Source organism: Melanotaenia boesemani, chromosome 21, assembly GCF_017639745.1.
Source record: "Melanotaenia boesemani isolate fMelBoe1 chromosome 21, fMelBoe1.pri, whole genome shotgun sequence".
Lineage (NCBI taxonomy): Eukaryota > Metazoa > Chordata > Actinopteri > Atheriniformes > Melanotaeniidae > Melanotaenia > Melanotaenia boesemani.
In genome coordinates this window covers 3,104,050-3,127,514 of record NC_055702.1, presented here as the reverse complement: position 1 = coordinate 3,127,514, position 23,465 = coordinate 3,104,050, and the positions used below count along the sequence as shown (strand labels likewise).

At 38.9% G+C, this 23,465-nt stretch overlaps 2 protein-coding genes across 3 annotated transcripts; both read right to left on the bottom strand.

The window, feature by feature from the left end:
• Window positions 1-4,867: 4,867 nt before the first annotated feature.
• On the bottom strand, window positions 4,868-11,651 carry LOC121632957 (gastrula zinc finger protein XlCGF57.1-like). 2 transcript variants are annotated; one of them, XM_041974796.1, is made up of 4 exons: window positions 11,315-11,651; window positions 10,323-10,536; window positions 7,963-8,381; window positions 4,868-5,302 (listed from the first exon to the last, which is right to left on the bottom strand). In XM_041974796.1, the coding sequence occupies exons 2-4, from the start codon at window positions 10,435-10,437 to the stop codon at window positions 5,171-5,173; spliced, it is 666 nt and encodes a 221-aa protein (XP_041830730.1). In that variant the 5' UTR covers window positions 10,438-10,536; window positions 11,315-11,651; the 3' UTR covers window positions 4,868-5,170. The 2 variants fall into 2 exon arrangements, with proteins under 2 accessions (XP_041830730.1, XP_041830729.1); XM_041974795.1 differs by having other exon boundaries at window positions 4,868-8,381.
• Window positions 11,652-15,969: 4,318 nt separating this feature from the next.
• LOC121632947 (gastrula zinc finger protein XlCGF57.1-like) lies at window positions 15,970-21,589 on the bottom strand. The gene is made up of 3 exons (XM_041974772.1): window positions 21,337-21,589; window positions 19,682-19,890; window positions 15,970-17,921 (listed from the first exon to the last, which is right to left on the bottom strand). Exons 2-3 carry the CDS (start codon window positions 19,785-19,787, stop codon window positions 16,276-16,278), a joined length of 1,752 nt encoding a protein of 583 aa, XP_041830706.1. The 5' UTR covers window positions 19,788-19,890; window positions 21,337-21,589; the 3' UTR covers window positions 15,970-16,275.
• Window positions 21,590-23,465: the final 1,876 nt, after the last annotated feature.

Genomic DNA, 23,465 nt, shown 5'->3' with positions numbered 1-23,465 from the left:
CAGGACAACGGCTCCAGGACGACAACTCCAGGACGACAGCTGCAGGACGACGGCTGCAGGACGACGGCTGCCGGACGACAACTCCAGGACGACGGCTGCAGGATGACGGCCCCAGGACGACGACTCCAGGACGATTGGCTCCAGGACGACGACTCCAGGACGATTGGCTCCAGGACGACGACTCCAGGACGATTGGCTCCAGGACGACGACTCCAGGACGACGGCTCCAGGGTGACGACTCCAGGACGATTGGCTCCAGGATGACAGCTGCAGGATGACGTCTCTAGGACAACTGGCTCCAGGACGATTGGCTCCAGGATGATGGCTCCAGGACAACGACTCTAGGACGATTATCTCCAGGACAATTGTCTCCAGGATGACGACTCCAGGACGACTGTCTCCAGGATAACGGCTCCAGGACGACTGTCTCCAGGATGACAACTCCAGGACGACAGCTGCAGGACGACGGCTGCCGGACGACAACTCCAGGACGACGGCTGCAGGATGACGGCCCCAGGACGACGACTCCAGGACGATTGGCTCCAGGACGACGACTCCAGGACGACGGCTCCAGGGTGACAACTCCAGGACGATTGGCTCCAGGATGACAGCTGCAGGACGACGTCTCTAGGACACCTGGCTCCAGGACGATTGGCTCCAGGATGATGGCTCCAGGACAACGACTCTAGGACGATTATCTCCAGGACAATTGTCTCCAGGATGACGACTCCAGGACGACTGTCTCCAGGATGGCGACTCCAGGACGACTGTCTCCAGGATAACGGCTCCAGGACGACTGTCTCCAGGACGACGGCACCAGGAATGTACTGAATTGTCAACATGCCATCAAAACAAGCCAAAACAGCAATAAGATTAACCAAAGTGAAAATAAATAAAGAAAAAAATACAATTTAAAATGTACTCCAATGCAATTTGTATAAGTCCATTTAAAGTTGTAATGAAGTTAAATTAATTTAAAACGTAATAGTTCATATCAACTAGTTCAAGGGCAGTAAATATGTTTTGATTGGCATCAGGATTATGATGGGGGTCCTTGGCAAATTTTCTCCCCTGTAAGGGGCCCCTGGCTTAAAAAAGTTTGAGAAGCCCTGCTGTAAAGAGCTTCGTAGTGGAGAAAAGTGTCATATTAAAAAAGGTGGCTTCTTCGTGCACTGCAAAGGTGACACAGACTTCCCAAGCATTTGCCATTACTACTGCATCATTCACCAGCTGGCAATATGCGCAGTTATACCTGGCTTTGATCATGTGATGAATCCCGTTGAGACGAGCATAGACAGCATCTGTTCCAAAGCAGAGCAACGCTGGATATTCAAGGTACGACCTTTTCTGAATGACCACTTAAGACTTGGCCCTTATAAACATGGATGTGTATGAGAAAACTGAAGCACCATTAACAAGAAATGAGGTTTTATTGAGATAGGCATTACATACAGCATCTTCAACAGGGAGACACTGGATTAAAACTTTAATTTTCACTTTACAAACTTTGCACAATGAAATTAGCCCCATCTGACAGTATTACTTCGGGCAGATGAATTACAGAGAGAACAAAGCTGGTTAGTGTAAACCTACAGCTTCTATGTGGCTTAACAGGAAACACGTTTTCCACTATAAGAAATATCTGCTGTCATCATGCGAATTAGGTGACTGTCAGCAAAATATTTGTCCCCTGTGGGATTCGAAGCCTGCTCTCCCACATGGGAGAATGATGCGCCAACATCTGAGCTAAACAGCCGCTACACACCTTGATCTCTGTTGCATTTCCATAGCCAACTATACCTTTACTTGGTAGGTGGGGTATAAGCTAGATAGCGATAGACGCATCAGCTCTTTAATAACATGGCACAACACCTTCCTTTAACACTAGAAGTCCCAGGAATTTTGATATCTCCCTAAAGTCCCAGAGAAGGGTCGAAAGACCTTTAGTCCAAACTGACGACTCTGCTGGCAAAAATTAGCATCTCTTCATTTGTAAATGCAGCCATTACCTGAGGAATGCACCCATTGCATCCAGCCCCTCCTTGTTACCTTGAAACGTCTGGTAAATTCTGTGGCAGTGGGGGATGGTGGGCTGAGGGGGATAAATAGTAGCTAGCTTCACCTCCAACAAATAGAAGGAAGCAAAATGCAGAGGCGGCTTACAACTCAGCAGGCATTGGACCTGATCCTCAGCGATACAAACCCTTGTGACTCAGATGGAGAAGAGATACAAATTCAGCTGGATTCGGACTCTGACTCTGAGCAGTCTTCAGGTAAGATTTGAAACTATTATTGAACTTTTTGGTATGACAAATTTCTTTCTTTCTGCTTTGTCCTGTACTGTGAGTTGCAACACTGGAATTTCTCCATTTTGGTACAAATAAAGGATTTTTTTAATCTTATTTCCAAAACATCCTATTTTCGTCCTCTGAAATTGTGAAATTGTTTACCTTGCAGATGATGAGACTGCTCCACTGCCAGAAAAGAGGGCTCGGTTGGGAAGTGAGAGGACAGAGATGGCTAAAGATGGCACAGTGTGGCATGAAGAACAGCTGGGGACATGTCTCAATTTCACCCCAATAGAACCATACGGCACAGATGGAGAGCCAACTGCTAAGGCCAGAAGAAGTATCCGGACTCGTCTTCAAAGCTTCTTCTGTTTTATAACACTTGAAATGCTTCGTAGCATTCAAGAATGGACCATTCAGCATGCACGGCAAAAGGAGCAGGCAGATTGGTTCATGAACCTCCCAGAACTAATGGCATTTATTGCAATTATTATCTTGCGGGGGGTGAAGAAAGTTCCATCACTACGTGACAATTGGTCAGCAGAGCTGGGAAACCCACGAATCATTGCTACTATGGCCCGAAACCGCTTCCAAAACATCATGCAACACCTACGCTTTGATAACATGTTCACACGCAGTGAGCGAGTGGAGACAAATAAGTTTGCTGCAATTTCTAATCTGTGGGAATCTTTTGTCAATAACTGCATCAGATCTTATAACCCTGGTCGACACATCACTATTGATCAACAGCTTTTCCCGACAAAGACTCGCTGCAGTTTTCTGCAGTACATTGCAACAAAACCGGACAAATTTGGCATTAAGTTTTGGCTGGCTTGTGACTTGAAATCAAAGTACATTTGCAATATCCTGCCATATCTTGGCAAGGACCCCAGTCGTCCCAGTGGAGAGAGACTCTCTGAGAGTGTAGTGATGAGGCTGATGGAGCCGTTCATGGATAAGGGCAGAACTGTAACAACAGACAATTTTTTTACATCGCTGTCCCTTGCGCAACGACTGCTTAGCCGGAAAACCACCATCCTTGGCACAGTCAACAAGATTCACCGGGAAATTCCTCAGTCAACTAGACAGAAGGACCACACTAAATTCACCACTCGAGTGTTTTCCACCACTGGTGCAACACTCACAGTATATGCGCCGAAACGGAAAAAGACTGTCTATCTTCTCAGCAGCATGCACAATGTGGTTGAGACTGAGAATACCACCAAAAGGAAGCCAAACACTGTCACACAATACAACACCACAAAGTGTGGTGTGGATGTGATGGACCAGATGGTGCGGGAGTACAGCGTGCGTGCAGGAACACGGAGATGGCCAGTCGCCGTGTTCTACAACATGATCGACATGGCGGCACTGAACGCTCATGTTCTTCATAAGGAATGCACCGGAGTGCAGGAGAGAAGAGTGGACTTCCTGGTTGAGCTCGCGAAAGAGTTGGCCAACTCTCATGTGAGTCAGAAGAAGGCACATAAGGAGCAACTGCTTCAGCAGCAACCTCCCACACCTAGCCCTGGGAAAAGGGCAAAATGTCAGGTCAACCATCGATGCAAGAACAATTGCGCAACTGTAAGATGTGTTGACTGCTACAAATACACATGTGGCAAATGCAGGATGGAGATACCATGGAAGTGCCAAGCATGTTTGGACTTAGCACAGACGGACTGCTGAAAGAGCAGAAAAGCCATTCACACAAGGGCATGCCACTGTAGCCTTGTGTAAATATTTGTGAAATTGTTTCATTACTTGCATTATTTTAACTGTTTTGTTGTTTTTTTTATGACAAAAATAAAAAGCATTGGAAAAAATTCACAGTTGTTCTTTTATATCTTTGTCATGTTGACATTTATGCCCTCTTGACTTAGACACTAATGCTTCTGGACATTTTACTCACAGACCCTGCCTGTACCACCACAATCAAAAAATGTTCATTTTAAATATTCAAAATTGTTCATTGCTTGGGCTTTTTGGACATAAGGTACATGAACATTGGGTTAGAAAGTTTGAAAAATTGGTCAAAAATTTTGAAAAATTTGTATTTTTTCATTTGTATGAAAAGAGGAGAGCTGGACCTTTTAAAGTGATTTTTAAAAAAAATATGAATTCATCATTTTGTCATATCATTCTAAATTGTTTGCTTTTTTATTGAAGGCCCACAATGATTATCTTTTTTTTTTCTTCTAAAAGCACACAAATGTGTCGAGGAGGTATATATCATATATCATATCAAATATATTTTTAATTATTTGAAATATACCAGAATGCAGGAAAACCTTTCTGAATCTGTTTGAGGTCTACTCCAATCTCATACTCAGGGGACCAAGCAGTGTCTCAAGCCAAGCTTTGGGCAAAAGTTGACAGTCAGGTTTCAAGAGTCTACAGTGTCTCCCCTAAGTATGCGCCCTCCTGGGGTGTGCCAGTAATTGACTCGTCTACAAACAAAAGAAGCTGTTCACAGCTTAAGACAGGATTTTAGCTAAAATCCTACTGGTCAATCGACCCATCTCTGGGTTGTAAAGGTAGAAAGGTCAATTGACCCCTCTCTGGGACTTCTAGTGTTAATTATAACAATGATACTTAGGTTGCAGGAAAATGGTTCAGTTCCTCACCTCAAACTAAAAATACCCCAGATAATCGGCGAATTGAACAATTCATATATTGATTATTATGCTTATGCTATTGTAAAATAGAGCTGTGTCTTAATTAATGTAAGTTCACTTGAGATGATCATCCATAATACACGGCTTCCTGCTGATGTCTCAAACTTTATTGTCTTTAATCTTATTGTCTAAACCCAGTTACCGTGTACCAATTATGACCGTACAATGTACCATTTCTGACCCATTTTTTACTATTTTCTTTACTTACTAAAAAACATAAACACTGCACACTGGATGCCACCAAGTCACCTTAACAAACACTTCGGATAGAACCCCAGTCTCCTCAGGACCACAAAGGCTCTGGTCCAGACAGATGACACCTCCACCCTGACATGATCCCTAAAATCACATTAAAAATTTTGAGTTATACACAGGTTCAGAAGCTCAGTGGTTGTGTTCTATAATCTGCTTTACTAATGGCCTGCAGAACGCTTTCCTTCATGTGTAACTCAGATCAGGACCATCAACTGAGCGTCAGACTTTCAGGACCTGTTTTTAACTTCATACACAGTGAGGATGAGGTTAGGTGGTAGGCTTCACTTTGGAAGGACAATCAGGAGGGTTATATTCTTCCAATGTCCTGTGCTACATTATATTTACCAGCCATATATGTTAGGTTTTTTCCTGTTGTCATAGAAACCTCATAAAGATCAATAAATTCTTTACAAGGAACTAAATACTTGTCAACATATCTGAAAAGCACTGCCTGTTGCTCTTTCTCAGATATATTCATCATCTCGGAGAACTACAGGTGCAGAAGTCATACTTCCATCAGGATTCATTCTGAACCACAGCGATGGTTTGGTATTTTAACTAAATAATTTTACCATCAGAGGGTTGTTTTTATACATCTTTCTTTACTGTTTACATCAGATGACCACATTAGTTTTAATAATCATAATAATAATAATATTTCCTCTGTCAGTGCCCCTTCCTGCCCCCTCATACAAACTTTTCTAGTCTGCATATTTAAGTATAAATTCTTTCTACCACCTGTCAACCGTGTGGTTAGAGAAGGGTCCTGCTCTGATTTGTAGCTAAGAACCTGTTCATAATTCCCCCTCACCACATTCATGGCCCCTAAAAGGTGAACCTGACGATCCAAAATCTGCTCAACACCAATGATTTTGAGAAAACCTCCCTTTGTTTTATCTAGATATCTGAACCAGATCCGTCTGTCTGTTTTACGACCAGCTGATTCTACTGTAGTGGCACCAGCAAACCTCAGTTGCTGAAAAGTAATGTCATGAAATAAATGCAAAATAAGAAGCTAAGTGAAACCGACTCCTCTGGTTTAGCGTCAAAATCCTGCTAGTTTTCTTCCCCCTCAGCAGGAGCTGAAAGGTAAACAAGAGAATATTACGAGATTAAGAATCTGATATCTGAAAAACAAATGTGGTAAAACAGGTCGTCCAGTGACCGGAAGGTTGGCGGTTCAAATCCCACTACCTGTCATCTGCTGTGTCCCTGGGCAAGGCACTTCACCCTCCTTGCCTCCAGTGTTAGCATCACTGTTGTATGAATGTTCGGTGGTGATTGGCCGCCACGTTTCCCCGGGCGGCTGTGGCTACGCACGTATCTTACCATCACCAAGTACGAAGGAGGAGCGAAGGAATAATGGATATCATTAAAATAAATCTAATCCATTATTATTATTAAAATCAGGACCTTTAACAAGCTCTATGAGGCTAGATCATACTTCCATCCACCTCACTGCTCTCCGTGCCTTCAAAGCCACTCGATGGATCAGCTTCTCAATTTCCCTTCAATGTATGGACCATATTAGACCTAGCCTCCACTGAGTAGTTAAAAAACTGGTGTAACATACAGGACTGATAAAACATGTCATTACACAGCTAAAATACTCGTTTTCACCATAATAAAATGATTTATTTACCGCAAGTGACTGGTTTGTCCAGATAGTTAACGTTTTGTTCATCATAAACTACAACAGAATGGTTTCTCTCGTTATGGTCTCTCCCGTTTGCCTTTAGGTTAAATATTTAACCACAAACATCACAGTCAAACATCTCTTTTCCTACATTAACCGTCTGTATCTGAAGATATGCCCTTTGGTTAAATCCATTTCCAAAAACATCTCAGCCATCTGGTTTCTCAGCTTTGTGGGCTCTCAGATGTTTTGCAAGACTTCCTTGATAACCGAACCGTTTACCACAATCATCACAGCCAAACGGCTTTTCTCCCGTGTGGACGATCTTATGTGTCTTAAGATAAACCTTCTGGTTAAATCTTTTGCCACAAACATCACAACCAAACGGTTTCTCACCGGTGTGGAGTCTCATGTGGGTCTGAAGGTACTCCTTTCGGTTAAATCTTTTACAACAAACATCACAAGCAAACAGTCTGTCTCCTGTGTGGACACTCATGTGTGCCTTCAGATTTGAGTTTTGTTTAAATCTTTTTCCACAGACATTACAGCCAAATGATCTTTCTCCAGTGTGAACATGCATATGAATCTTAAGATTTGTTTTGCAGTTAAATCTCTTCCCACAAGCCACACAGCCAAAGGGCCTCTCGCCCGTGTGGATTCTCATGTGTGTCCTAAGATTTGAGTTTAGACTGAATCTTTTATTACACACATCACAGCCATATGGCTTCTCACCCGTGTGGACTCTCATATGTTTCTTTAGACACGTGTTTTGGTTAAATCTTTTACCACAAACATCACAACCAAACTGTTTTTCTCCTGTGTGGAGGTTCATATGTGACTTCAGGTGTGATTTGTTGTTAAATCTTTTACCACAAACGTCACAGCTGAAAGGTTTCTCCCCTGTGTGGACCTGCCAGTGTCGTTCAAGCGAATACTTGGTGTTGAAAAGTTTTCCACAGTATGAGCAGGGGAAGGACTTTTTGGCCGTGTTACATCCTTCAACATGATTTCCAACTGATTCAGTGGTCCACCAGTCAGGGTCTCTGTCTTCTGGTTTATGTTCAGAATCAGGGGATTTTTGACAAAAATCATCATCATCATCACTTACTTCAGTCTCTGAAGAGTCTGAAACCTTTACATTGGGATGATTAGCTTGCAAACACCTATGTGGATCTGGGTTCTTGTCTTGCTCTGGACCACCACAGTCCTCTTCATCCGTTTCTGCTTTTGTCTGCGTCGCTGAGCTGCAGGTTGGCGGTTCTGTCTCTCTGTTGGTTTCACTTTTGAACTGATGAAGCTGTGATGACTGAGGTTTCTCTTCTTCATCTTCACTCTTCACAGTAACAACAGTAACTGAGAACCGGCTGATATCGGTCTCCTCCTGCTCATGGAGTTGTTCCCCCTCCTGGTTAGTCCCGAGTTCCTCCTCTTCCTCCTTTATGTGGAGGAGTTCTGAGCCCAGCTGGTCCAGACTGGAACTCCAGGAGTCCTCTTCTTTAATCAGAAAAAGTTGCTGGACATCTACATCTGAAACACAAATGTACATTAAGAACAACTATGTTCATGTATTTTTTATGATCCCCATTCAGTTTAAAATTCTTCTAAAAAAAATCTTTATAACAAGTTTGAGGCTATGAAAATATTTCTCATGAGGGACTAAAGCCTACGACATAATCTGTCCAGGGCAACGGAAAGGATAAATGAAGATTATTATTATCTCTTTCTGTTGTTGTTAATATGGGAATGTCTTTTAAAGGAGTTTAAGGACTTTAAATTTTTAAATAACGATTAAAAATACACAGAAAAGAATTAATTTAATGCAAAAAGGAAACATATAGTGAAATATATAAACAAATAATACAAAAATGAAAGACAGTGCTTAGATTATTTTTATAATTATAAGTCTATAGATGTCCACATTTATTTATAGTTTTATCAGCAGCTTTGTCTATAGATTTCTACATTTAGTTATAATTTATTATCTTTTGTGGCACTTCAATCGTTCCATAACTGATGACTTGGTTATTTAATTATAAAAAAGTAAAGAAACCTGTTTCATTGAGTGGGTGCTGTGGCGTTTTTCAGTACTGCAGTTACAACATTTGGCCACAAGAGGGCGCTGTTGACAACAGAATTGTGCCTCCGTTTCAGCCCATCTAAATAAATAAATGGTTTACATAACTGAAGTATCACAATGTCCTGTTTCTTTACAAATACAGACATGCAACCATACGACACCTCCAGACACCTAGCAGTTATTAATCTGATCACTCAGGAAATGGAGCTGCATAATTATGACAAAAAAAACATTTTAGTGAAAAAGAGAAGAAAAAAAACAAAAACTTTTTTTGCAATCACAAAAAAATAACAGTGAGCAACATTTCTGCTAATGTTCAAATCTTTACCAACCAAAGCTGGTCCTACTTATTTAACTGAATACAGTGCATTTTATTATTATTTAAAAAAGAAATCTTAAAACTGCTGATCATTATTTTGCTATATTATTACACAGAGCGATGTGCTGTATGATGATTTTGGAGAAGACAGACCAGATTTAAATTTCTCCACATGTTCTCTTTGGGGGCAGGGCAGGAAGTGCTGGACAATCTCTTTATGCTCTTTTTCCTCAGCTGTACACATTAGTGTGTGTGGAAAGATGTGGTCTTGAAGGCAGCAGATGTTGCTGTAAAATCTCAGAGGACTTTTTAAGCATAAATGCTACCACCACAGAAGTGGAAATGAGCTTTTCCAGGAACAATAATCCAACCCCAGACCATCACCAAGCTTTTGGACTTGACAACAATCTGGATGCTGCTTTTTGCTCTTTGCTTGATTTCTACAAAAAAAAAAGATCAGGAATACTGACTGATATGACCACAGTCCACGTTCCCACATGCGATGGTCCATCCCAGATGCCTGCAAGCCCAGAGAAGCCGTCACCGCCTCTGAACAAGACTATGACTCCTTATTTTAGAGCGGGACAAGTGTTTCCTGTGACTACGGCAGCTTCAGTAGGCATACTGGTGAGAGGAAGATGTCTGCAAATTACTTGCATTTTTTTCATTGCTTTTAAAATGTTCAATAATTTCCATACATATTTATTGATAAATTGGAGATAATCTGCTTATTTCTACTCCTCAAAGATTTAGTTTTTCATGGATTCAGCTTTTGTACCAGATCATGACCTGTCTTACATAACTTTATTGTAAAACCTGGCCCTGTCCCAGCTGGTTTTTTTCTTAATGCGCTGCAGGCCTGAAAAGGCAAAAACAGTTGTATAAAAAGTAAATTACCAAATCAAAACATGAAATATTTTTGTTTTTACTGTCTGCAATGAAATAAAAGTTAGTTGGTGTAGAAATGACTGATATTTTCTTATTTTTTCTATACTGTGCTCATTTTTTTCGTGATATTGTGTATAAGTTTCAGTTTAAGTTAATATATTAGTAACAAATGTGTGTGACTTACTGAGATCCTTGCAGTCTTGTTTCTGCTCCGGTTCTGATGTGGATGCTGCAGGTATGGGTGGCAACAAACCATGCCCTCTGGGGTGATCTGGTAGAAGGATCTTCCTTTGAGGCATCTCAGCTCCACCTGTGATATCCTCTTCTGCAGTTCAGAAATGTTTCTGTAGGTTTTGAGGTATAAGTTGGATCTTCTGCTGTTTTTCTAGTACAGCTGTCTGAAGATGGAGTCACACAAATGTCAACTAGCCAGTTAGTCTTTAACACTACCAAGAAGCTTAAACAAGCATCTTGATGAATTGTCATGTGCACACAAAACTATGTATATTGTAAAGTCATTATGTTTATTTAGCGGCTTTCCGAGTTCAATAGATACGGACGGCAAACATATGAAATGTGAATGAATATAGACAGAAAACTTGTAAAAGCCCTTTTCACACAGCAGCTGGGAAAAAAATAACTACACAAATTAAAAAAAACAGCTCTTGTTAAGCTATCCATTATTTTTCTCTGGTCATTTATGTCTCAAACAGAGGTGGCTGAACAATCAGTGAATGATTAATAATGGCACACAATGAGAGGTGTGCCAGCTCCCACTGAACACATACTACTCAATAAGGATCTGTGACAATGTTTGGTGAAACACAACAAATTCATCTTCAGAAATTAGGATCTTTCACTCCACCTGAGGGGCCAAAAAGGCCTCATCAATGTAGTAAAATCAGCCAAATGTCAACACACAGTAAAACACGATGACCCTCCTTCAGCTGCTTCACTGTTAGCTAGTTTTAGGACATTAATGCATAAGCTTTTTAATTTAAATTACTATAGCTTGCATTAAAATTAATTCCAGCAACCGTAAGGTGGTCTCAGTTATATAACCTGGCCTTTTAACACTAAACAACAAAGACTAATTCTAGTTTTTGTGCAGTAATATAAAATTATAATCATACTAACATTCATATAGACACGTTTCTGCTCATGGTTATTAATTACCTGTCAGACAGAAAACAACTTCGATGTCTCTCTGAAAACATCTGTCCCCACCTGGGAAAGGCCACGCAGATGTTTTTTCTTGTTTACTGTCGTCGCCTTTTCCGGTTTCATTTTGCTTCGTTAACGATGAGGAGTCACGCGCCTTCGGTTTTTCTTCGGCTACTAAGACCCTCCATTTAGAGCGATTTGGCATCAAAAGTCCTTACAACACCATATGGTTAGAAAACAACTGTGCTACAAAAACCAAATATCTGCTGAAGAAAAACGGCAAAAGCTAATGACCACGCAGTCCTACACTTATTTTGTTCCCCTTTGCAACAGAACGCCACCATCAACATCGTTCCTGCCACTTCACTCACAGGCTTTCAGCCTGTACCTGTAAAAATCACGATAGCGAGATTTTACATGAACAAGAGGCAAAAATAAGTAAATGAATATCAACATTTGAACTTATAAATCAAATCAAATCAAACTTTATTTATAAAGCCCTTTTCATACCAAAGGCAATACAAAGTGCTTTACAAGATTAAAAAAAATAAAAATTAAGCACAATTCAATTCAAGAACTTGATCAATTAGACAAAATTCTTGACAACTCCCATACTAAATTGTGGTCACTTTTTCACTTCTTATCTCTTAAAAGTAATTCCAAATAAGTTTCTCCCTAAATAAACCTTGTTAATTTGACTTTATTACTTAAAACATTTAAAATATTTAATATTTTTAATGATTTGTAAAGCCTAATTGTAGTACACTTGAACAACTTAGTTTTAATAGGGAGGTTTTCATAGCATGCATCACATCAGGCTCCATCAGTCACATCATGCTTGCAGCATTAACCCACTTTTCATTCATATACATGTATGTCATGACACCCCCACCCCACCACCACACACACAGACACGCACTAACACACCTTTACCGGCCTGGATGAAGTTTGCTAAACTTTAAAACTATCAAACCAGAGACAAAACGTACACAAAACGAATCAAGATGTGGTACCACATTACTCCTCCCATGTTTTCAGAAGAATGTTATTGTACTGTTTAGCATTTAAATGAGAAAATTGATGCAACCGTCGTGTTAGCTCGCGTCGCTGATGCAAATTCTCATTGCTGGCGGTAGATTAATTAACAGTAAACCTTAAAATCGAATCACTAAAAAGTAGCAGTTGATACACGGACTAATGCAGTTTAAAAGTAACCAAAGAATTTCAAAGAAAACCCTTACATTTTAAAAACATTTAGGCTTTTTCATAGATGTTCTAATTAAATTTGTTTAGTTAGACAAAGAAAGCATGAATACAATAAGCATGTTTCAAGTTAGCAGCTGCTTAGCAGTTGCTAATTGTTCATGTGCATTTGAAAGAAAACACTTAATTTTAAGCAGGATTGTTCTAACATATAGTGCCTTTTCACAGAAGTTAATGGATTATGGTTATTTAGTTAATCTAACATAAAAAGCAAATATGGCAAATTATGGAAAAAAACAAGCATATTTCATGCTAGCAGCTGTTTAGCTAGCTCTTATGTTAATGTTAATCTAGCTGAAAGAAGCAATTGTCCTTGAACTCTTTAATGAAAGAAAATCCTTCCATTATAAAAATATTTGGCTTTTCGTAGAAGTTCTTATTAAATTTGTTCAGTTAACCACATAGTAAAACAAAAAAGCATGAATACAATATGAAAAACATTGTACTTGTCATGATTATCTTTGGAAGAGTGGTTTTGGTTGTTAACAACGCCTGCAGGTCTTTGTGCTAAACATCAGAAGACAACATGATCAGTGTTAGGATGGGTGTGATTCAAGCCTATCTTTGCTACTTCTATCTGCAGGTGTAGGAACAGAGACAGCAGTACGCCCAACACACAGGCAGCAGGTTCTGGAGGCACCCAGACACCCCTTTAGCTTGTCCTGGCGGATTTTCTTAGGTGTTCCCATAATAAAGCTTTCAAATTCTAATTCTGAAGTTTTTAGCGGCCACTGCACACTGAAACAGATGAGGCGAATTCAGCTGGTCACAAACTCACTAATACAGGTCACTGAGACCTTCGCACAGCTCATTTAATACCACCTGAGCTCGAGGTTTAAAAGTTGACATGGATTGATGAATGTAAATTGTAATTCATATGCAAACTGGAAATACAACTAGGACTGTTGCAATTTGGACATTTAGTCAAAAATGATTTTTACAGTTAATAAGTAAATAACCTTACCAATAATAATAACCATTTATTGCAAACAAAAACAGGGCATAAATAAATATTTTATATTACATACATTTATATGTACACACACATGCATATAAACATGTTTGATATTCAGACTTTCTATATTAAAAACTGTATATAAGCTATGACATATCCACAGCAAAGGATTGCTCCATTAAAACTATTTGGAAATATGACACCTGTTTTCACAATTTTGGAACAATAACAGATGATCTCTGTAGAACAAATCTCTAATAGCTGTGATTATCTGATGTAATTGTTTATTGTGACACACCGCAAATCAACAATGCCAGCTACCGGATGAATACTGTATACAGGATCTAATGCCAAGAATATGATGGCTTTTAATTATAAGTATGCTTGTTTATCATGGCTGCCTCACATATTTTGCATTAGAGTGAAGCATCATTTGTGAAAATCCTCAGAAATGAATGCAACTGGTTCACAAACAGTGTTAGGACCAATCAAACTGGATATAAGGTCACAAAGCATGCATGATTTGGAGGGCTTACATACCATCTTTAACAGTAGTTCCTAACCGTTTGTCCTTGGGGAACCCCTTCATGCATATACTAAAATGCCATGGACCCCTGCTCCACCCTGTGCTGGAACCATGTTGGTTTTATGCTTTCAAAAATGAGATTCTCACCATAAATAATGTGTTCTGGTAGAGTTCTGTCCTTTAATAAAGCCAAAGTTAAATGAACAACATATAGCCTTACTTGTTTCATTAAAATAAGGACAATTTGTGGAAATTAATCACAGTGGCTCCAATGTTCAAAGCCTCAGGGACCCCCTGTGTTCTTTAGGGGACCTCCTTGGGGTTACCAGACCCCAGGTTGGGAACCACTGCTCTGTAATACATTTCATTCTGCTGTGATCTCAAAATGAACCAAATACTAATTCTTTTTAATCACTGACATGTTTACCGTTTTGTTTACACCCTTGAATTCAGCAACTTCATCAGGTCTGCGTGCCTTAATGCGCCCCCTAGTGCAATCCTCTGGTAACAAGCATAATACAAATACAAATATGTGAAGAATGAGGCTCCCGAAGGAGCCGGTGAACAACACAACCATGAGATTAAAAAGCAAGTATATTCTCAGCTTTAATGGTAGTTCTTTGATCAATACATTGACATTTCTGGGCATAATGTATGCATATAAACATATTTAAGCATCATTCATGCTCCATGTCTGGGCTACTCAGTCCTACGAGGGCCGTAGCCCAGCAGGTTTTCATTGTGTACCAGCTCCAACACACTTGACTCAAAATAGATCCTACAGCTTATGAAGTTTTGCACAATGACTCATAGGAAAACACTGAAACTTGCAGGACTGCGGCCTTTGTGGGACTGCACCGAGTTGCCTTGCTCTATATAAAATACACATTTGGAATAGGGCCGTGTGATATGGCCTAAAAATAAAATCTTTTTTTTATTTTTCAAACCAAATCGATTTTTTTCCTGTTCTTTCTTAAAAACTTATTAAAATGATTAAAAACAATATTAAACTTAAAATGTGTTTGTTTTATTTATTAATAAATTCCGTTTCCACCGTATAAACGGCTTCATATCCTGCATAGAGATGCAACACAGCTGCATCCGGGATCTCTTTCCGTCTGGATCCTTATCACACAGGACCCACTGCAGAAATAATTCCCCTGATGTTGGTCGACTGTTAACCAGAGTTTGTGGGCTGAAGTTGTCTTCTGCATCTCGTACAGAGCACTGCAGTTATATGCACAGCTAAATTCCAGGCGTGAGTCACGGCTCACTTCACTGTATGTACATAGTTAGCAGTGGGCTGAGTTAGGGCTGGGCAACATATCCAGATTTTCAAATATATCAAGACTTTATCAGACGCGATATAGAATGAAGGAATATCATTTTTATTGATAACTTGTTTTGAGTTAAAAGTATCTTGTGTTTTTGCATTTTACACAACTACATTTCTGTTATGGTCATTGAAAAGTATTTTTCATTAATTTTGGTTTAAGAGCATTTAATTTAATATGCAGCTACTTTAAGTCAATTGTTTTAATGCACGTGCTGCTGATCTTAATTAAAGTGTATTTAGCACTGAAGGCTGTAAATTTGAATGGTCTCTTTAGTTGCTTGACAAAATAAATAAATAATATCGAGATATATATCCTATATCCTGATTCAGGTAAAAAATATTGAGATATGAAATTTGGTTCATATCACCCAGCCCTAATTCAGATGGAGCCTTCTGTCCGTCTTCTACATCCTTTTTGTGCATATTTTGGTTCATTTTCAGAGAGCTTGCAGATGCATAGCCAGACGGAGCAAACAGTGTAGCACCAATGGAAACTGTGCGAGCAGCAGAAGGAACAAAAAGGAAAACACTGGGATTTTTTTAATGGCCACACTAACCGCTAACCTCTACTGCGCTGCCTCTTTTCCTGTGTCTTTCTGAGAGTAAAAATTATCACGAGCTCGTCCATGGTCGCCATGTTTGCTATTGTCTGAAACCGTCATCAGAACTCAGAAGTGAACTCTGCACTGGCCTCTGGTGGAGGTATTGTCTAACACGTCAACGTAAAGGTCACATGAGAGCATGTGGGCAGCAACGTTTGAAATGAATGTAGAGATTTTTGACGTACAAGGACATGAGGCCTGAGACTACGTAGTTTCTGGGTTTAGATCATCATCCCCCATAGGGAAGCTCTGAAAGCCATTTTACACTGATGAATGAAAAACTGCACGTTTTCACACAGCCATCAGGTCAGATTTTGTCCCAACAAACTGGCTTATCGTGTGGACTCTCAAGTGACTCGTTAGTTTGTCATGCCGGTTAAATCTCTTGCCACAAACACAACTAAACGGTTTCTCGCCGGTGTGGACAGTCATATGTTTCGACAGACTTCCTCGATCACAAAATTTTTTTTTGCAAACATCACAGTGGAAAGGTTTTTCTCCAGTGTGGACTCTCATGTGTGTCCTCAGCTGGGAGTTCTGTCTAAATCTTTTTCCACAGTCACCACAGCTGAACGGTTTCTCTCCGGTGTGGACCCTCAGGTGAGTCTCGAGCTCAATCATTCTGCGAAAGGTTTTACCACAAATATCACAGACAAAAGGTTTTTCTACCGTGTGGATTATCATGTGTTTAGAAAGAGTTCCTTGGGCAGTAAATCTTTTACCACAATCATCACAGACAAAAGGTTTTTCTCCGGTGTGGATTCTCATGTGCGTCTTAAGATTTGAGTTCTGATTGAATCTTTTGCCACAATTCTCACAGATAAACGGTTTCTCTCCTACATGAACTCTCATGTGTGTCTTAAGTTCTTTTGTTATTCTAAATCTTTCACCACAAACATTACAGCTGAAAAGTTTCTCCTCATTGTGGACTCTCATGTGCATTTTAAGATTTGTGTTTCGGCTAAACCTTTTACCACAAACATCACAGCCAAAAGGTTTTTCCCCTGTGTGGACCCTCATGTGTATCTTATGTTCTTTTGTCCTGCGAAATCTTTTGCTACAAACATCACAGCCAAACGGTTTAATCCCAGTGTGAAGCGTCATGTGAGTCTTAAGATTTATATTCTGGCTAAATCTTTTTCCACAGTCACCACAGTGAAATGGCTTCTCCCCCGTGTGTACTCTTGTGTGCATTTTCAGATCGGTGTTTCGGGTAAATTTTTTACCACAGTCCTCACAGACAAATAATTTATCTCCAAAGTGGACTCTCGTGTGTTTCTTCAGCTCTTTTGCTCCACAAAACCTTTCACCACAAACATCACAGCCATAATGTTTCCGTAGTGTGTGGACCTGCACGCGTTTCTTTAGAGAATACTTGTTGATGAGCAGTTGTCCACATTCAGAGCAGCTGCAGGATTCTTTGGCAGCATTGGAATCTACAGCATCATAAACACCTGACTGAGGTGCTCGACTCTCCTTCAGGTCACCGTCTTTCTTTCCAGGTCCTGAATCTGAAGATTTCAGCCAGTAATCATTACTGACATCAGTCTCAGAAGAGTCTGAAGCCTTTTCATCAGTATTTGTCTGTAAATTATTGTTTGGATCAGGCTTCTTGGCTGGTTCTGGTCCTGCACAGTCCTTTCCATCAGCTTCTGTTTTTATCTGTATATCCGAGCAGCTGCTTGGAGGTTCTGTCTCTCTGTTGTCTTCATTTTTGATTTGATGAAGCTGTAAAGACGGAGGTTTCTCTTCATCATCTTCAGTCTTCACTGTGACAGCAGTGGATGGGAACCTGTTGACAGTCTCTATCTGTCCATCAAGCTGCTCTCCGTCCTGATTGGTCCACAGTTCCTCCTGTTCTTCCTTTATGTGAAGGGGCTCTGGATCCTGCTGGTCCACATTAGAGCTACAGGAAACCTCATCCCTGTGAAGGAGTACTGAAACACAAATGTACATTAAAGAATAAAGTTTTTTAAGCATTTACCCAGAACTTCAGCAGCTTAAAGATCATTAAATACACTAGAAACTAAACTTCTACTGCATTCTACTTCTGATTTTTTTCTTTTACCTTTATTTTACCAGGTAAGTCCCATTGAGATTACAAAATTTCCTTTTCAAAGGAGCCCTGGCCACGACAGCGGCAGTCCAAATTCCATTAGACACTAATCATTAAAACAACCATACAAAAACATACAATATAAAAGCTAAAATATCACAATACTAAAAGAATAAAAAAATAGAGAAGGCATAGTTAGGTGGACAGGCAATTACAGACACCTACCAAGTCAGCCTCCAAACTCTTTAAGACACTTTTAAAAGCTCTAACGGTGATCAGCTCCTCTCCTGGAGTTTTAGGCGAGTTTGTAAGCGGATTCAGGCTGGAGAGGCAGAAAATTTAAAGGCCTCTTGTCAAGTTCAGTGCAAACTTTAGGGACTGTCAGTAAGGCTGGTGGAAGGGGTCTTATGTGTGATGGATCTAAAATCAGGATCTTCCAGGATTTTTAATGCAGAGGTTATCTATAAACAGAAAAAAAATTTGGTGAGTTGTGTGTTATATTTAAAATATAATTGTTTAAAAAATATCATAAAAGTGAACATTATTTCTTACAAAAAGAAACAAGATTAAAACTTGGAACTTAGCTTCAAACAAAGATGTTAAAAACCAACAACAAAGCCAGAAATCTGGGAGTAGTCCTGGACTTAGCCCTGAATTTCAGCATCATATTAAGACGGTTGTGAAGTCGAACTGTTATCATTTAAGGGACATCTGGAGGATTAAAGGACTGATGACTCAGCAGGATTTCTGCACTTATCTTTATTAGACTGGACTACTGTAATGTTGTCCTCGCAGGTCTCCCTAAAAGTCCATCAGACAGCTGCCGCTAGTCCAGAACGCCGAATCAGTGACAACTGTGATTTAGTTTAAACTGAGATAATAAATTCTGGCTTTCTGTTCACATCATTCAGATGGGGACAGAAACAGAAAATGTGATGATAAAAACAGTAGAAGGCCCAGTTGTGGAGATTTAGAGTTAAAACTGGAGGAGCAGAATGGTGAAAGCTTTGCTGAGATGGCAAAGGCAAGTTTATTTGTAAGGCACAATTCAGCGGCAGGATGTTTCAAAGTGCTTTACAGAGACACAGAACATAAGAAGCATTACTTCAAATTAAATACAAGAGAACAGGAAAAAAGAAAAGATATTAAAAACATGATCAATTTTAACAATTCAAGCTCAGAGATGGACAGATCATGTTCTGTTTTTATGCAATTTTTAAAATTATTTTTAGTTTAGTTTAATTCTTAATTAATTTAGTTTAATTTTTAATGCTTCCTCGGCACCCCACTGTAATGTTTTTCATGGTGTATGTAAGGCACTTTGAGTCGTCTTGTACATGAATTTAACTATATATTGTACAGGTAGATGATTATTTGTCTTTGTGGTGAGGGAAGTGATGCCTCTTCATTTACCTTTGATTGTTTCAGTTTGTGTGACAGAGAGCTGAAGGAGGGTATGATGATTTCCTGGTTGTAAAAAGGAAAAATCCCTCTGAAAAGTCTGATTAGTGCTGTTGTGGTTTTTTGGGGGGTCATGTGTTCGTTTGATAGTTAATGTTCTCAGGTACTTGCTTACGGAACATTTAAAAAGTTCCTCTTATACTGTGCAACAGTACAGACCAACAGATGTGTGTGACTTACTGAGATCCCGTGTCTCCACCAGTTCTGATGTGGATGCTGCAGGTATTGGAGACACCACAGCGAGTCTTCTGGGGTCATCTGGTTGAAGGCTCCTTCTCTGAGGCATCCCAGCTCCACAACCTTGTCTGTAGCTCGGAAAAGTTTCTGCAGGCTTTTCAGATTTTAGGGTGTATACGCAGGATCTTCTACTGGTTTTCCAGAACAGCTGTCTGAAACCGGAGTTACACAAATATCAACCCATCAGTTATTCATTAAAACAATCAGTTTTAAGACTTTCTCTTCAGGTGCTCATGTCAAATAAGCTTCATAGATAAAAACATCACATAACTAAATGTAAAAAATACACATGAAGGAAAGAAGTTTTGCCAGCTGAAATGTTTCTTTTGTTTAAGACTGTATTTCTGTGGTTTCTACAGCAGCATTCAGATGTTCATCTGTGAAGAAAAAAAACAGCAACCACATGGAGACACAGTAGTGAATTTATGTGCATGTTTGAGTTGCAGTGGTAGGTTTGCAGTTCAAACACAGTGATCTGTCTTTCACGTTTACAGATACATTAAAGTCAGTTTCCTTTTCAGAGCACAAAATACACAAAGAAAATATTCTGAGCAAAATAAATTCTGTAATTCACTGCAGTTTGCAGCTTTATTAAGCACAACAAAAGAAAAAAAAAAAAAAAAAAAAAAAGTCAGGTTTGATGTCTGATGCAGCTTTGACAGTTGCTGTGCAACACTGGAGGAAGGACGGAAAAGGAAGGTGGGACACTTTGGTCATCACTGAAAGAGCCAGATGAGCCGGTGTTTGTAGATCAGAGGAATTTCATCTTTGCAATCAGACACTTCCAGTGATACTGTTTTCATTTCTGATCAGAAACTAATTTACTTCAATGAACGTGATCAGTTTTACTTCATAGCTTAAAAAAAGAGAGCCTGTTCATACAAGCGGTTGCTTTATAAACATTCATCTTTAATCTCTTCTTGACATGGCCTGTTTTTTCTGTCTCGTGTCCAAAATGACATACTTCAAATAAATAAAATATATTTTCACAACTACAAGGATTGTATGTAAAATTTTGCTCTTCATGTCAGTATGATATGTGTTACTATGTCAGAGTAAATTAACCTGGAACACAGCAGAAAATTTAAATCCATTTTCCCCTAAAAGAAAACCACACTACTTTTAGTGAAAACCAGAGCATAGCAGCCCTAAGTCATCTAGGATCAGCGATGGCTGACAAGAAACTGTGCAAAGGTAGAGGCTAAAAAGGTGAATCTCAAGCAGTTTTCAGAAAAACAAAAAGTCTAATTTATGAAAACTAGTAGACTTGTGGGCTATAATCAGTCAGTAATACGGATCACCATTTAACAGCATGATTGTGAATTAATTTTAAGCTACTTGTTGCCGGACATGAGTTACAAAGTTTTATTTTTAACATGAAATGTTTGACAGTAACTTGCAGCAGCTGTAGCCGGATTTCAGTAATCTGAGTCACCCGCTTCTTTTCATCCAGAAGCAAAGAATTAGCTGATTAATCAATTAGTGGATTAGCATGACAGTCTTACTAAAGATCAGACATGGAGGTAACTCTCCTCACGGTCATGTTCTAACTAACGGTATCAAACAATGATTACATTCACACTGGTGAGTTAAATTACCTGTCCAGCTGAAAACAACGATTCTGTCCCTCAATGATTTCCACCCAGGAAAGGCCACACCAACATTTATCCTTGTTTTCCGCCGCCGTCTTGCTTCTTCAACGATAATTCACGCCCCGTCGCGTTTGTTTAATCTACTTTTATCCCTCATTTGTCAGAACTTATCTTCTAAACCTGGTTAACCAGCAGAGATGAATGTTATGTAGATAGTTCGAAACAACTCACCTTTAAACCAGCTTCAGTCCCACCTTTATTTTGGTCCTCCCTACTACACAGTGCAACTAACAAATGGTTCCTACGCTCTCTGTCCGCAAAACTCTTCCAGAGTACCTGTCTACAACTGGCTGAAAAATAAATTCCCAAGTTCTTTTTATGCACAAAAGAAGAATGCAAAAATGACATTTAATTTAAATTAATATGAATGTACTAAGAGAAAACTTGTCAATAGATCTTTAAATTTGAATTAATTATAAAGCTCTTTGTGTGACATGTAATTTACTTTATCTTATTATGTTGATTTGTATACATGTTTTTAAAAAAATATTTCTTTGATAATTTCTTTGCTTGTGTTGTTCTTACTCTCAAGTGGATACAAGTGTCTGCTAAAATTACTTTAGAATAGAATAGAATAGAATAGAATAGAATCTTTGAAATCTTTCCTGTGTTTCCACTCAAGCTGAAATCACCATACATTATCGGTAGAATCTGAAGAAATGTGTCAGACTGAGCATCAAGTAGCTGTTGCTTCACAATAACAATCTAAAGTAATGTGATTTTCTTCTCAACAGTACCATTAATTAAAAAAAAAGGACTAATTATATTACAGAAGTGTCGAAAATGTTCCCACATGACCTGTGACAACCATTTTACATTTTAAAATTAATGTTCGTTCCAATCTACAGACACTATAAGCTGTTACTGAAATCTTCAATTATTGTACAACATAAATCCAAATATTCAAAGCCAAATTAATCTTTTAATGATCTATTACACACGTTGTATATTACAAGCTACGTTAAAATGGCCAGCCTCAGCTGGAATATATATAAAATCCTAATCAAATTGGGATAGTGCAAAAATATTTCATTTTAGAAACAATTATTTAAAATAAAAAATATAAATACTGCAGAGTACAAGTATTCTGTTCAAATTAAAGTTTTACTTTATTTAAAAACTTAAGTAAAAACAAACAAACATAAGAACTGTGTTAAAAATGCATCAAATAACACAAACTTTAGAAGAAAGGCTACACTGATGTTTATTCTTGTTTTCCCTGATAACAGATTTTTTTATTTTATTTTATTTACTGCACTTCAAAATTTTAATTCTCTGTCATCAAAATATGAAATTCACATTATAACATTTTAACAAGAGTAAAGGCCAGGGTTACATGGTGCATTGGCATCATTTGGGTGGCTTTTCTTCTTGCAGTAATCATTCAAATCTTACATCTTCATGTTTTATAACATATTCTGAACATGTTACATTCCAGGTGAATTATCTTATTAGGCATTAAGTTATCAAAGTCTGTTTTTTTTTTTTTTGTTGTTGTTGTTTTATTGGGGTTGTAAAAGCACCATCAAAACACCCTGAAAACGAGGGCACTGTGGTGGCCAAACAAAACCCAGACAGGCAATTTTTCCTAAATTCTACTTGCGAAGCATTTCTGTGGACATAATCAACTTGGTACTATAAACAATACATATGGAAATTTGAATTAAGGAAAAGCTGTTTGTCACTTTATAAACAAAACAACAGCTTGAAAAATAATTTTCTGCACCCTTTAAACCTAGATAAGACATTACACCAGGTTTTACAATCCAGAAATTCATTATTAATTTGCCTATCTTACATAACACGCTATCAGCTTTCCCAGTGCTCAGCTCATCACGCCAGCTCTCCATCTATAAAAAAAAGCCAATTAAGTGCGCATCCCACTAAAGGTTAGTTCATCAATACTACAATTTAATAAAGAAAAATCAATTTTAAGGTGCATCCCTTTTGTCATATTCTGTGGGTTTGGTTGTTTTAAGGTTCCTTCATTATTCGGCTTTTATGATTCCTGTTAGTTCATGTCTGGGTTTTCTGCTGCATTTCAAGTCTTAGGATAAATACAAACAAATATATCT